This window comes from Lissotriton helveticus, chromosome 5_1 (assembly GCF_964261635.1).
Source record: "Lissotriton helveticus chromosome 5_1, aLisHel1.1, whole genome shotgun sequence".
In the NCBI taxonomy this organism is placed as follows: Eukaryota; Metazoa; Chordata; class Amphibia; order Caudata; family Salamandridae; genus Lissotriton; species Lissotriton helveticus.
The window spans coordinates 161,334,566-161,350,006 of NC_136065.1; the positions used below are offsets into that span (position 1 = coordinate 161,334,566).

The 15,441-nt window shown below is 43.9% G+C and overlaps 1 protein-coding gene across 1 annotated transcript in view; it reads left to right on the top strand.

Annotated features, from left to right (window-relative positions):
• Window positions 1–15,441, top strand: part of VAV2 (vav guanine nucleotide exchange factor 2) — an 832,583-nt gene that overhangs the window by 681,526 nt on the left and 135,616 nt on the right. The window contains exons 9-11 of the mRNA XM_078641956.1: window positions 1,635–1,734; window positions 2,607–2,702; window positions 7,981–8,049. Coding sequence (XP_078498082.1) covers window positions 1,635–1,734; window positions 2,607–2,702; window positions 7,981–8,049 — 265 coding nt within the window. The remainder of the gene's footprint in view (window positions 1–1,634; window positions 1,735–2,606; window positions 2,703–7,980; window positions 8,050–15,441) is intronic.

A 15,441-nucleotide genomic window follows, 5' to 3' on the forward strand; every position in this document is an offset into this window, starting at 1 on the left:
CTAATAGCCCACTTCACCAACCCCATGGTGTATGATAAAGCAGTACTTGCAGCAGAACCATCTGCAGGGCCATGGACAGGGTACATGCTTCTAACAGAGGATTTTACTGCCTTGGTACTGTCTTCCTGGTATGGACAAAGTTTTTCCTGCATGGTGGGGCTGGTTAGCACACCCTTGCATCATTTATTGTGGAGGCCGTTATATAAGCTTTGTGTAGACGTAGCTGTGGGCATCAGCCAGTTGCTTTGGGGAGGGTGTAAGATAAATGTCAAGGCTGGCAAAGAGGCGATGCATTGGGCATGATGAAGGTAAGTAACTCTGGTGGCATTCAGTAGATATATGGGGTATGACGGTGACTCTCCTGGCACGCATTGGGTGCCCAGGGTTTGATGGCAGCAGTGCTGGAGGCCCACAGTAAGTGGTCCACTATAGATATTTGTGGTATGATTAATGTAATGCTGGATACCTGTGTGAGATGATTGAAGTAAAAGAAAGGACAATGGGAGATGGTTGCGGCATGAAAGTGATAGTGCCGGTAGCCGGCATGTGCAAGTTGGCATATTTTAAGACTGGTGGCATACAGCAGGACGTAAGACTGAAGGCATGGGGTGAATGAATGCGGTGGTGGTGGCAGCGGCCAGCACGATTTACTTGTTCTGAAATGGAAGTAATACAGAAGAGGACTCTGACAGGGCTCCGTTACAGAACACAGCTGTGGTGTGGTATAAGACACTGGTGACGTACCACGGGACAGACATTATGGAGAATCCCCGGAACAACGCTGTCAGAGCCACGTGTTCCGGAACATCGCAGCCATAACCACGCTTGCCTGAAGAACGCATCTGCCTTAGGTGCGCATTTGCTGGTTTTAGGGGGGGGGGAATTTTTAGGAGTGGGAGTTTTAGGCTCTGGGTGGGGGGGAGGTGTTTGGGTTCGTTTTTTTAATTGGGGGGCAGGGTAGTATGCCTCAGGGCAGTGGAAGGAGTTGGGGTATTTTGGAAAGGGGGAGGTTTATGGGGCTCAGGAAGGGGGTCGGGGCACTGTTAGGGACAGTGCAGATGGATTGGGGTAGTATATGGTAAGGGGAATGGTTTAGGCCTCGTTGGAAGAAGGGGCAGTTTTAAGGGCAGGGCAGGTTTAGGCCTCCGGGCGGGGGGGTGAGGTAGGGGTTTCGAATTTTAGGGTTTAGTCCGTGGGTAGGAGTAGTGGCGTACCTTAACCAAGCATACCCCCTTATAATTTATGCCTTTACAACGAAAATGCATGGTAAAGGCATGCGTGGTTAAGGAATGCACGGTTAAGATGCATTTGCTGTGCGGGTTGCGTGTTAGAGGCACACGTGGTTTAGCCATGCGTGCCTCTGTCATACAACCAGGCATTAATGCTATATCTGTAGGGCCTGCAGTCAATGACTGCTGGTGGAGAGATATCAGAAGCAATCGCACAGAGCAAATCATAAATACTCACGTTTGTGCGGAATGAAAAAAATCTGGGAATTTGGAGTAAATTGTGTAAGTGAAATCTTGAAAAGTGCTGAGGCTGCCCCTTGAAAACCAGGAGGAAATCTGTTTACTTTGCTCTCCAGTGCTCTGAACAAACGATGGCCATTACATCTATCCAATTTTCTTTCACAGGCTTTCGATTTATGGTGATTACTGTGGCCAGATGGAGCATTCGCAGAAATGTTTGGACCGACTGATCGCAAATCGAGATGATGTTAGGCTGAAAGTAGAGGTAAATATGGAAAGTGGAGATGGTTACTTCATCTACACTTACAAAATGCCCAGTTTTTATTTTATTTTAAATCTTGTTACTGTCATTCCTTTTTTTATGCCTTTTTTTCTATTTGGTTGTATCAATTCTCTAGCTCATCTACTCACAATTTACCCTCCTAATGTAATTGGCCAGAAGATGTTGCTTTTTCCTGATTCTCGATTTTGTGTTGATACTTCTGTTGCATTGTCTTCCCATTAAGGATTCCCTTATTATATACCGCTGGGAAATGCGCCCCATAGAATATGAATTATATCCTATTGATTGAGCTCTACAGGAAGAAGACAAAACACAACTCAATAAGGGAATTAAATTGAGCCGGGGAGGCTCAGCTGATGAAAGGCCTCCATGCTGGATGGTGTGTGTTTCCACCCTCCCGCCCATTCTAACTCCTTCCACCCGCTCTATTGCAAGACCCATTTCTTCTTAATGGTGTTGAGCTTGTGGGACCCATTACTCTGCGGTAATGAAATAGTAACCGCAGGCTCGGTGATGGCAGGATCTGCTCTCTGTCTAATTTAATAGAGTTGAGTCTTTGTACGTTAGGGGTGCGCCGGGAGCCGCGGTGAGCTGAGGCCAGGACAGAAGCACCGCTGTAAATTATTTAAACGGACAATGGTGGCTTGTTGCCAGCATATCCTCCTTATCCGGAGAGGAGGGGATGCTTGTAATGTGAAATCTGAAATGTGCAAAATCAAATACCATCTTACCCCACTATCACTGCCTGATTTTGTGCTAGACAGGGCTATCTTTGTTGTTCTAAGTATAAATGTGTGGTGTTCTGTTTCGCTTGAATGTCTGCCTCCTCAACCTTCTTTCCTGCCCTTCTTCAGGAGTGTACGCTGAGAGTCCAAGACGGAAAATTCAAATTGCAGGACTTGCTAGTGGTACCAATGCAGAGAGTCCTGAAATATCACCTCCTTTTAAAAGTAAGTGATGCATCCTTCCATTTTTTTTATTCGTTCTGATTATTGGCCATCTCTTTGTTGCATGCACGTCAAACTGAATGGTTTTGGAGCGCTTATGAAAAGGGTTATTGTAACCAAGCAGAGCAATACACATTATTTGTGACCCTAGATGCATGATGTATCTGCCATGCGAGGGTTTGAAATGAGACCTTAAGACTGCATGCAGACCACAACTGTGGATGCCAAACCACATGCGCCCCATCTGTCTGTTCAATTCAGCATTTTTTTCTGTTTTTACCTGACCAGGTGTGACTGGAAGCTATGCCACAATTCTTTGTTAGAGCTCTTATGATGTTCATTTGATCCGTGATTTTTTTTAATAACTCTAATAATTTTGTCGTCGTTTTGGGTCAGACTGGTCGGAGGATACCTAGTTTCAGAGAATAGCTGAATATGGGATGATACAACTCACTCACCGGTCTCTTTCTACATTTTCTGTGCTATGACTCAGTACAAGAGAATAGTAAGAGCTTGTAGGCCACAGTTTTCGCTCCAATTGTATCAGTGAACACTATCCTGTGGTTGCATGTAGATGTGAAGGTGTTCGCTCCAGGCAAGCAGTCATAGAAAGCCACTCCCCTTGATGCTTGTCTGGCCCTGTGCTGCCCCTGGCTTTCTATTGGTCTCTGCTCCACTGTTTTTGTTTTTCAAGACCAGACCAGGTAGTATGTCTGTGGGACGTAAAGTGTTGGGGCAGCAAACACTGAAGATGTGTGGGGCATGTGTCCCAGTGCAAGGGTATTTGTGCTAGGCTGGAGAAGTGACATTATCTCCCCTTAATTCCTTGCTCCTGGTCAGCATTGATGCCACCTTTGATCTTGTAAGGGGCAGTGAGCACCCAAGCTAGAAGCAACATACATGACAGTCTAGTCTTGCCCAGGCCTAGGACCCTTCCTGCTGATTTCAAACAAAAACCTTTAAAATAAAGCTTCTACTATTGTTAGAAGGTGACCAAAGTACCTCTCAGATGGGCTTCAAATGTAGTCACTGTACCAGATTTACTACAGGTTATTGAATCTCCCTTCTTTCAAAGGCCTGGTTTGAGCATCTTTTGCAGGGCAGTTGAGATTTCACAGATTTTTTGCCAGTAGAAAAGTGAAATGTTCACTTAAATATATGAAGAAGGAACAAGATTTGGGCTCCAAATTTTATGAAGTGTGTTGCCCTGGAGGACTTGTGCACGGTTCCGATAGGTAGTCTGTTAACGGCAGTGAAGCTAGGACTGAGGATGGTTCATCAAGCACTGGCAGCAGCATGGCTGCTGGGCATTTTCTTGCATCCTGCATGGCACGTCCATCCTGTCCTAGGTTACTAGTTTTTTCCCCGTTGCTGCTCTGTGGTTGTCTTTCGGACAGGTGCTAGCGAAACCAGGTGTCATGTCTGTGTCTGGATGTGAGCGCAAGTTTTTTGTAAGCCTAACGGAGGGCAACACCACTGGTTAGCAGTAATGAGAGGTGGGACATGCCTATCACCTTTAATGACAGGGAGGGTGTGCCTTCCAAGTGCATGGACTGAGCCCAGGAATACACGACTCTGCATGCTCTAGGGTGATGATTGTTCATCCTGTATGGATGAGGAGAGAATGTTCCATTGATGGCATTTTATGTCATCGTTCACATGAGGCACAGGCCTTTGCGGGGAGGGGGGAGAATGATGTCTCTGGGAGGGCCCTTGTTGGGGGTCAGGCTGATGCATGCATTTTGTGAAGATTCGTCATTGGATATGAGGGTGGTTTAGGGTTGCATAAGGGTATAGAGTGGTCAAGGTATTTTAGATGTATGGGGTGGTAAGGGTGTCGGTGTGTGTGTGTATATATATATATATATATATATATTTGTGTGAGCATATATTTGTATATGTGTACATATGTGTGTATATATATATATGTATGTTTCATTTACCTGATGTATACTTGCCCTTCGTTGTACAACCATATGAGTGGTAAAGACTTGCATGAGAAAAATAAATGTGTGGGAAAGGCAATGCATGGTAAAGGCATTCGTTGTAATGTCATGCAACTATCAAGAAGCACACAAGTCTGAGCATCAAAGCTCGGCCAGAAGAAAGGTATTGTATCCCGAAGGTGGAAACGTACCTAAATGTTGCAGGTGAATGACAATATATGTTGAAATCATGAACTCTGCCGTGATTGAGCGAATTGCTCTCATAGTAAACAGAAAAGCTGTCTGTGTATGGGCAAAGTACCTAAGACTCTCGGACAATTGCCTGATTTATAAAACGTATGCAACAAAAGCACTTGTGGAAAGTTAACTCAGTTTCCTTGAAAGTTTACCCCAAACTGTGAAGCATCAGTTTCTTGATCAAATTTGACATTTGATAGATGGATCTATAGTAAAAAGACCACCAGGTGTCTCAAATTACTGCATCTTATTGAATATCTGTTGCATTTTTTGTGAACTATTCCTTCCTTGTCTCACACGAATATATTTAATAAAATGTGCAGCTTGTCCCTGCGATGAGAGAGGCATCCTTCGTTCAACATGCTGACACGGGCCGCTTGGCAAGTAGGTGATCCATTCCCGTTGGTCATGGTTTCGCTTTCGCGCTCTTGACCAGTTTTCAAAGGGGTAAATCGCAGACTGGGCTCGTCAACCAAAATCTCTTTTGTAGAATACATTATTGAAGATAATCCAGGCTGCAGCTGCAAAAATCTGTTGTTAATTGCTAGTTTCAATATCTTATTCTAATTCTGGATCACATTTTTGTTTTACAAATCTCCCGCCGGACACGTGCATTGTGCATTCCTCAAACCCACCAGCCTTGAAGAGGGAGGACAACATGGCCAGGCTCTGTATGTTGCAGGCCAAGTGCACCTGTGTGAACACAGCTGGCCTTCTCCTTTCTAATGAAGTACTTTGTTGAATGAATTCATGGCATGCAGCTTTCCATGTGAACCTCGGTTTAGTAGTTTAATGTTGAACCTGCAATTTGTGCTTTCTAAGCAAGGATTGGTTTGTTCCATCAGTTGTGGGATAGATGAGTGGGAGCATCAGGTTACTCAGCAGAAGTATCTAATTGGAATATAATTCAGTTATCCAGGTGCTACCTGCATCATTCGTCAGCAGAACATTCTCTACATGACAGGACTGACTGCACAAATCTCAGGATCTGTCCCCTTCTAGGTAAACCTACCGAAAAGACCGGATTCTCCCACATCTCATTGAAGAAACTTCAGACGCTGCAAAACTCTGCAGCGTGCTTTTTGCTAAAGATTCCCAAATTCCAGTCAGCAAAAGCGTCTCTTAAGAAATTGCACTGTTTACCGGTCAAACAATGTATTGCCTTCAAAGCTCTCTGAGTGGTATGCAAGACCCTCCATGGGTATGGCCCTTTATATTTTAAGAAAAGTCTGAAATGGTACACACCCAACATGACCCTTCACTCTGGCTCCACCAAACATATGGTGATACCTGCTTTTCAGAGGACCACCTCGGGTGGCTCAAGCGTCTTTAGGTCCACGGCCCTACTCTAGAATAGTATACTGAGGGATCTAAAAACAGCTCCATCTCTGGATACTTTCAGGAAGGCCTTGAAAACCAGTTGTTTTGATCAGAAATAGGAGATTTATTTCACGTTCCTTTCTTCAACTAGCGCCAAGATGCCTCAAAAAATCTTTTCATTCATTCATCCTTGATCAAACAACATAGAGCCAACAGGGTCAGACCCGGAAGAATGACTGAGTCAGCACTAATTTCTATCCGTAACAACTTCTAGAACTCTGCCCTAAGACTGATGCTGGTGTCCAGGGCAGTGTGCTAAAATGAACAAAATCCTACCTTAAAAGAAGATCCCAAATTATCTCACTGTCTACTTTGTTTTTATTACCCTACACCTGTTAAATAGGCACCTCGCATGGCTCAACAACTGCACCCCTGATTTCAGTGTCTGCCTAGCCCCTCCATTCTTGACCTAGTAAAGTCGCTTATCCTTGCGTGCTACAACTATGTTGACAAAACTCAGATTATTTTTTTAAGTAACAGCCTTCCAAATTCATAACCCCTGGACTGAGTATAAAATGGGCGTGACTCTCTTGAAAATGAAGGGACAATCCTCAAAGAATCCAGAACAGGGCAGACAAACACATCCTCAACCTAAACAAATGGGGTCACCTCACCCCTTCTCTCAAAGCTCTTTACTGGTTACAATTGGCAAGAAAAATATCCTACCTTGATCTCTGCATGGCACTCTGGGTACAGGACCAAACTTCCTGATATCAAAACTTAGCGTATACACCAAAGGAGAAGCCTCAGATCAAGGCAGACCGAGTGACCATTAATACCCCATTATTTTCTAAAATATAAAACGTCTATGTATGAGCTGCTCCTCAGTACAGACATGCAAGCTGTAGAATATATTCCCAAAGAGAACAAGTATCATTAACAACTATCAAGAAAAATAAAGACCCGAATTCAGGCCCCAGTTGACTCTCGGGCCATAATAAATGCCCGGTTTGTGTGTGCTGCTTGCCATCCTGTCGTCACTTTCCTTTGCCCACAGTTCATGATTTAAATGCTCCATATATATCACTGCTCCAAATTTAAAGGACAGTATTTAGGCCTCAAACAAAACACTAAAACACAGCATTAATAAATGTCACTTTAACAAGCACCCTTCTCCCATGCTCGGAAGCAGTTTACTAATCACAATACCATCAATAAAGCACTTTTAGGGCCTCAGCAACAGGTAGGAGGAAGTGTAGAAATCCTGTAATGCAGTACAATGTCACTCATGCCCATCCAAGTATTATTCAGGAAATATCTATATGGGATCTATATGGGATCCCATATGAAAGGCAAGGCACGGGGCCTCGATGTGGCGAGGTAAAGGAGTAGTAGCTTTAGGGTGCTGTCATTAGTTAATTCCAAAAAGGATTGAAAAATGCCTAGTTTTATAGTGAGTGAGGAGGGCTCCTGCAGAAAAAATATATTTTGCCTGGGGTACCCCACAACCTTATGCAATTACTGCCAGGGTGCCTTCTGAAATTGCCAGGGGGCAGTTGTACAAGCTGTATGCCTTCTGTGACTTTTGGCTACTCAGAGAATCTACAGTATGTTTTTAGTTTCCAACCTACTGTGTCATGACTGGTGTACAAGTCTGTAATACATTATTTTCACTCAGGCGGTTTTGAACTCCCGGTCTGCTCCATGCAGTAAAAGAGGTCCATTCCCTGTCTTAAGGGGTTATTAATTCAAATTATTATTATTTTCTTTTATTTTAGGAACTCCTCAACCACTCTACGGACCGCCCTGAAAAAATGCAGTTGAAGGAAGCTTTGGAGGCCATGCAGGTAAGAGAGCTTCTTGCTTAATTCTTGTGTGTCCACCATGGCCATATATGGTGGTTGACAATGTTTTGGAGGTGCCAACTGGTCACAGGTAGCTCCTTTTCTTTTGTTGTTGCGGTATTTGTTGTGTAGTGGCTGCTAGACGTCACAAAGATTAGTTTCCCTGGAGACTCAATGGTAAAAAAAAAATGACATGTATATAATATATATGAAAGTTGATTACTCGCTGCTTGTATCCACACTGGGTTGCCACGGAGTGATACCTTATTACCTGGCTGGGCCTATGACTAGCAAGTTTTTGTTATAGCTGTCTGTCCTCTACAGACCTGCAAGCAGACGGTTGCCATGGCTTTGTCGTTTAGCCTTTGGCAAGGTTAGTGGTGCTTCAAATAGATGAGTTGTTTTAGGACTGAGTCACTTTGGCCTCTATAAATAGTGACCAAGCCCCGAGCACTCTGAAATACTTTTTTGGGTGGCATGTGTGTAGGGAGTCTAGTTATATGGTCCATACTAAAATCAAATGTTATTATATTATCATAATGGACTACTATTCATTCAACATAATATCCTTGCTATACCATGCTTTGAAAAATCACCTAGGTATACTGTGACCCTGAGTGAAATATGTGTCAGCTAAACAATGTTATACATAAAATGGATACAACCACCTACTACTTTCTCAGAGGAATCTTATCCGTAAGATTCATTGAGTCACTTGTTATTTTAATATGGGTGCTAAGTATGCAAAAAGCATGCACGGGTGAGTAGCACGCTTTATAAACCCCTGATTGATTGAATACATTTAGAAATGTGTGTGACTTCAGAGCTTTAGGACTACTCAATGTGGTCTCCTTAAAGACCATTTTTGGTTCTGCCTCTTTGTTTTACCAGAAACACCTTTCTCCCCAAAAAACACTGAAGTCTCACTGGTACTTAGACTTGCAGTTCTCCTCTCGAATTGTTAGTGAAAGTTAAATTGTGTCACTATTTCTCCCCTATCCTTGCAAAGAAAGGCACAGTTTTCCTGGTAGCCTTCTTCAGGGCATACATTCAAAGGCTGTTCCTTCTGTGTGAAAAGCACTGGTGCTTTCTCTGTGATTCAAGGTTAAAGTTCAATTTAAAAAAAGGCCTACCCTGGTGGCCACAGGTTCTACTTATGAACTAGACATTCATTTACTGAAATCCTACTCTGGCATCCAATGAAACTTTGGCCGATAGGCTGTCTAGCAAAGAATATCAGACTCCTCATTGAGCTGCAGTGACCCAGTGTCATGAGGAGTCTGTCTGGGAGTTTATTACACAAATATATGAATATTTTAAAAGGTGTACCAGCTTCACTTAGGGAGCTCTTCAATTGATACCAGAGCTGCCACCCACAGGGAGGGATTTGTTATTTGTGGTTGTGAGTGATAAAATGGGTGTGGTTTCACTGATGATGTATTGACCTTTTAGATGCTTATATAAGAAATCTCACACAAACACTCACTTTGAATATTGATTGCAAAGATAGACCCACTGGCCAGTGTGATTATTAGGTACCTGGACTGCCTGGTATTTATTCAGAACATTTTGAAAGAGTGTTGTTGTTTTTGTTTTGCTTACCTTGGCTCCATAGTTTTCTTCCCAGATTATTGAATCTGTTTACCCACTTTGTCTTTATCTCTATTCACACATGCATGTAAGCATGGCGAAGATTTTGATGTTTGCTAGGTTGCTAGTCATGTTTCTGATTTTGTTCATGGAAATCAAAGGCAAAGAGGCATATTTGGGCTTAACTAATGCAAATGATCAGAACACCTTGTAAGAAGCTGATACCTTACGTTGACATTGTCAAGGTGAAGCTACCTCATAGATTTGTAATACGGTTTTGTAAATATGCACTTTATTCAACCAATAAGTGCTTTATTTCCAGCTGCATTGTGCAGTTAGGACTTGTTTTAGAAGAATGAACGATATACCCACAATACCTTTATTTTCTATCCTCCAGACATTTGGTGACAGAATTGGTCATGGTGTCCCACACTTTTCTTACTGTAGGAACACAAGTAATCTTAATATTTGGGAGCTTGTGGAACCACCAAAACTTTTAAGTTTATCTTCTTTAATTTAGACCTATGTGCATTGAGGTATATATTATTAGCTCGGTGAGAATGTCCTTTAAAAATGAAAATATTTATACATACATACATATACACATATATACACACATACATACACATGGACAACAGACAACAGCTTTAAATAAGATGCTTCCATTTGTTTCTCTTCTTGGAAGCTTTCCTTTCCTAATTCCAACTTAATTTAACAACAAAATCTTTCCTGGCATTTCACATCCTTCAGCTGAGTGTGCTGTGTCCCAATCACAGAATATGTAGTGCCCATAAAGTGTTACATTGGTTTCTCATTTCACTCATCCATTTCTCAGTCTCTCTAATCTATTCTTTTATCTAATCGTTCCTTCTTATTACTATTCATTCATTCATTCCTCTTTTTGGCCACTCCAACTTCTATCCGTGCATTCTTATAACCACCTCTCAATTAACCCCCTTTGTCTAGCCGTCCATCTGCCTGCCTTCCTTCGATCCTCCTCATGTGTACTCCTTTGCCTCATAGTTCCATGCCATCTCCATCCGTTCATCTGTCCATCCTGCCTTCTCGTATCCTGCCTCTTTCATCCATCCCTTCATCCATTCTTCCAGCCATCTTTTAATGCCATTGTCTTTATAGGCCAACCCTGCTCTGTCGTCCGACAGTGCTTTCCTTCCTCCACTCCTCCATAAAGTGATGGTTTTGTGTTTTTTACCTCAAAGGTAGCCATATGAAGTTGTCTCCATTTAATTCATGGGGATTGTTTGATATATTATGTGCACGGTGACTTCATTGTCCAATGCACCTTCCCTCCAGGGACCAGTCCGAAAAGTTTGGGAAAAAGTCCAAGACGTGCAACCTTACTTTTATTGCTATATTTTGGGAAATTATTAATTTCCTTGGAACTTTCAAATAATTCGGGAGTAGACAAGGAAAGCTATGACCGTAGCAGATCTCTTTTAACACTCATTAGTAAATGTGTATTCTGTATGCAGAATTATAACAGTAGCACAATTCTTTCAAGGCAGGTGTACATTTTCACATTTGCATTCATTTTCTCTGTCCAGACGGAGTACACTTTTCCCCAGGGGGAAGCCTTTTTCCATTTGCTCCATCAATTTGGGGATATTCCCTCCCCACTTCACCCCCCTTGCACAATCTCAGTTTCTGCTCTTATCTGTGTGCATTTCCAGCTTGGGAAACTACTTCTGAATCAATGAACGAGAACTATTTATTTAGTTTTTATTAGCAGGTTGCAAAAGCCTAGTTCCCCTTTCTTGGAATTAGGAATTAATCATTAGCCTCGGATTTTTTTTCCTACGCCTACGTTAGGTGTGCCTATATGTATGTATATGTGCACCTTACGGTTAGCACTCCGTGTAGCAATAGCATATCCAAGGGTTTAAAAAGTTTTCATACTTTACAACAGATAAAATATTCTATGTTCTGCTTCCTTGTGTTACAAATGACATTACACGTTTTTAACTTCATTACTTCTCCTCTGTGCTCCCACTGAAATGCCACCATTGACATTTTTACTCCTGAGAACTGTTTTGCCTCCCCGTAATCTATTTAGGTTTAGTTTATTTTGATAAATGAAGGATGGGCCCCGCTGATCAATGGCTGCCTGGCCAGTTTGTTTGCAAACTTCCCTTCTCAAAAGCCTCTGTGAGGGCCTGGCCTGCACTAACCCATTCCACTCAGAAATCATCCTGTTGGACACCCAGTAATGAGACAGAGTTTGGGGTGCCATCGAAGGAGAAGGGAAGAGAGGGGGACTATTTATGTAAATAGACCTGGTGTGCACACACGAGGCCAAAGAGCAAATGTGTACAGGTATGCGTGTGGAGGCATACACAGCTATTGGGATTAGTTAGAACTTTTGCAGGAGTTATGCATTGGCGTAGCTGGGACCGAGGGTGGGGGGGGTACGCCCCAGTAGGCACTCTTTCTGGGGGAGACGGAGGTGAGCAAGTCGTCTGTCAACGACCCCGAGAATGAGTCATCTTCTGTCGACCCCCGGCCACCCCCGGGAACAAGTTGTCTGTCGATGGCCACCTCCCGCCGCTCCTACCTCCCCTGGGCGGCAAACTCAGGGCAGACGTCACTACTCATGACGTCACAACAGGAAGTGACGTCATGAAAGGTAGCTTGCACCATCAGACTCATTGCCTCCCCTCGCTCACCCCTTAGATGCGATTGCATCAGAGAAGCCAGCGCGTGAGCAGCGTTCTGAATGAGCTCCGATCTTGCCCCAGAGAGGCCAAAGAGTGACTGTGTGACTCCATTTGCTCCAGTTATCGAGCTCCCGGTAAAATAAGTGGGGGGACGCCGTCCACCCGCGTGGTACCCCGACTCGAGCGCTGCTCCAGGCCCCTACTCAGCTCCTGGGGTTCTGAATGGCACAATAACGCGCTTCAAGGCATTTCCTGTTGGGAGGGCTGCCCCCCGGAGGTGGACTGTGGTTTTGCAAATGCCACTTACACTGCATGTTCTAGAGAGGTAAATTGTGTAGCCAGCCTCGGATTGGTAACGCGGGCATTCGGGCAATGCCCGAGGGGCCGGTGTCTGAGTTCCTCCTGTGGGCTGCTTTTTTGAGCAGTCTGGGGCCAATTTGGGCGGTGTCTCTATTTTCGGAATACAGCCAGCCGCCCAGTGGGTGGCTGAGTGGCCTTTCTGCAGGCAGATGGGCGCTCATTGCCACCAACACCGCCGGTCCCCCACCTCCGGTTTAGCAACAGGCAGAGGTATCACTACCTTTGTCTCGCTGGCCGGCCCCTTAATGTATGCACATACTGAGTGGAGCAGGGGGCCTCAGTAGAAGTGACCTCACTTGGTTTCAGGTGTGTTTCACTAGGCCCCCTTCCTTCTTTTTAATGCAATTACGCTGAAGCAGTGATTTGAGGAAAGGCATTATGCAAATGAGGGCCGATTTTTTTTTTTTGCGTGCCCGGGCCGATTTTCAATCCCAATCCGACCATGTGTGTAGCCGCCGTGGTTGGAGGGGGACCACACACAAATCACTCTCTGAAAGCACAGCTGCTCAAAACCTTTGCATCAACAGAGCGATCAATAGTTATTAACTGAATTGGTACATTCATGTGCTTGTTGATTCCATGTGAAAGGCCTTTTCCTGAGATTTATCTCTGGAGTTGTTAAGACATAGAAAATATACACATAAAGTGCTTATGTACATAAACTAATTTGGCATATTGCAGAAAATGTTATATTAATTAATATTTCTATCAGGGTCTCATTCTATACATATGGTGTCACTTTAGCATGAATGCTTGGATGTAAACACTATTCAGAACAGATTTAAGGCATTGGCAAAGTGGGCAGCGGCCGAGGGCATCCATCATGTGAGGAGCAAAATCGAAAAAAGATGGGGCCAGTCAGGAATTATCCCTAGATGTGCATAAAAAACAGATTTCTTAATTTGTCAGCTTGGAATCCTTCACAGAAGCTGGGTGTGCATGCTGGTTGCCCCAGTTTAGCTTTTGCGCTCTCAGGCAGATGATGGCAATTCAATTAAAAAAGGAGTCTTTCTCGTGTTTCTCCCTAGTTTCTCCACCTTTTTACCTCATCACTTCCTCTCTATCCCTCTCGCTACCTATCACTATAGCTCCGTGTACCTACCCAGTGGTAAATTTGTGAAAAAAGTGCCGGGTCTCTCGTCAGAAGGCAGCTTGCACCAGCCCATTGCTCTTATCAACGCTGCCTATAACAGAACGAACTACTAACCATGAAACCCTACAAGTGGTGAGAGGATGTGGCATAATGGCCAGAGCTACCAGACTTTGGACCTGGGGAACTTGGTTCGAGTCTCGACGTCGGCTCAACATCCTGTGATTCTGGGCAAATAACTGAACCTCACTGTGCTTACTAAAAATGAATGTGTCCTTAACTGGTGCTCACGAAAAGTGCTCCAATACCTTTGGGTCGAGTTCACGCTATAATCGCCGGTGTTGATGATTAAGAGCCGGAGCCAAGCACCAGAAAGCACAGGCTCAACTTAAGCACTGTAACCTACCACCCTCTTTCAGTATCTCGTCTCTGCCTCAGTTATGTCTGCTTTCCTTGTCTCTCAGTCTCCCTCTCTATTTCCACCGCTCTCTATCTGTCTCTCACAGCCTCCCCCTCTACCACTCTCTGCTTACCTCTCCATCTCTACCTCTCTGCTTCCTCTAACACTTTTTAGCTCACCTTTCACCATCCCGCACTTGTCTCTGCTTCTCTATCATTTCCCTTCTTCATCAGTCTTTACCGCATCTGTCTCTACCTCACATCTCTCTCTCTACCTCACATCTCTCTCTCTACCTCACATTTCTCTCTCTACCTCACATTTCTCTCTCTACCTCACATTTCTCTCTCTACCTCACATCTCTCTTTCTACCTCTTTTCTTTCTCTATACCTCCGCTCTCTCTCTGCTTCTCTGTCCCTCACCTCTCAGTATACCTCAGTGATTGCTTGTTTTCCCACCTCCTTTCTCCCTCTTTCTATTACTGTTTGCACAGGAGTCAAAATTATCAATTTCTTTGGAAATGCCATAGTCAGATTTTTTGGTCCTTTAACTTTTAGCAGGTCAAACATGCCGAAATGTACCAGGTGCGAAATAGAGACCTAAGTGTTTAACATGAGAACTGAATGGGCCTTCTAAAAGTGGGAATTAAACTTCTCATAAATTAAAAGGAAGTGACTAGAGTTCTTGCAAATATCTTCTTAATTTATTTTTTATTTTCCAAGTGTACATGAATTAAAGCTTGATGACGACTTACCTTGCATTATTGGTAGCTTTCTTCCGACAAAACTTCCTGGCTGGTGCAAGCGGTTGTCTGGATGAGGTCCCCTGTGGTTTTACAAAAACCTACAGTGGTTTCGTTGTAGGAAGGAGCCGGCCCTGTGGGCTTCCTCGTCTCTGTGACCAAGCCTTTGTCTGAGGTGTGCAGATTTCCGCCTGACACAGGAATATTGACAAAGGTTGTAATTAAGGCACTTAAATGTCGTCTTCTGGCTTTAGTACAAAGGATGGTTCCGGAGGCTTCCTTTGCCCGAGGGCTTGGCCCACTTCTGGGAGCCGTGATCACCCCCTGCATTGTGAATGTGGCACAATGGAGAGTCTGTGCTCTTAGAGAGACGTTTCACCTCAAAGCAACCACATTTTTATTCTTTTACTTCCTTGACTTTATCTCTTGATCTTGTTCCAGTAAATCTCAATGTGCGGTGCTTTTAGTTTCTAACAATGGTGTCGGGAATCCATGCACTTTACTATAACGTCCTGTCCCTAAGAACAGTGCACATACTTG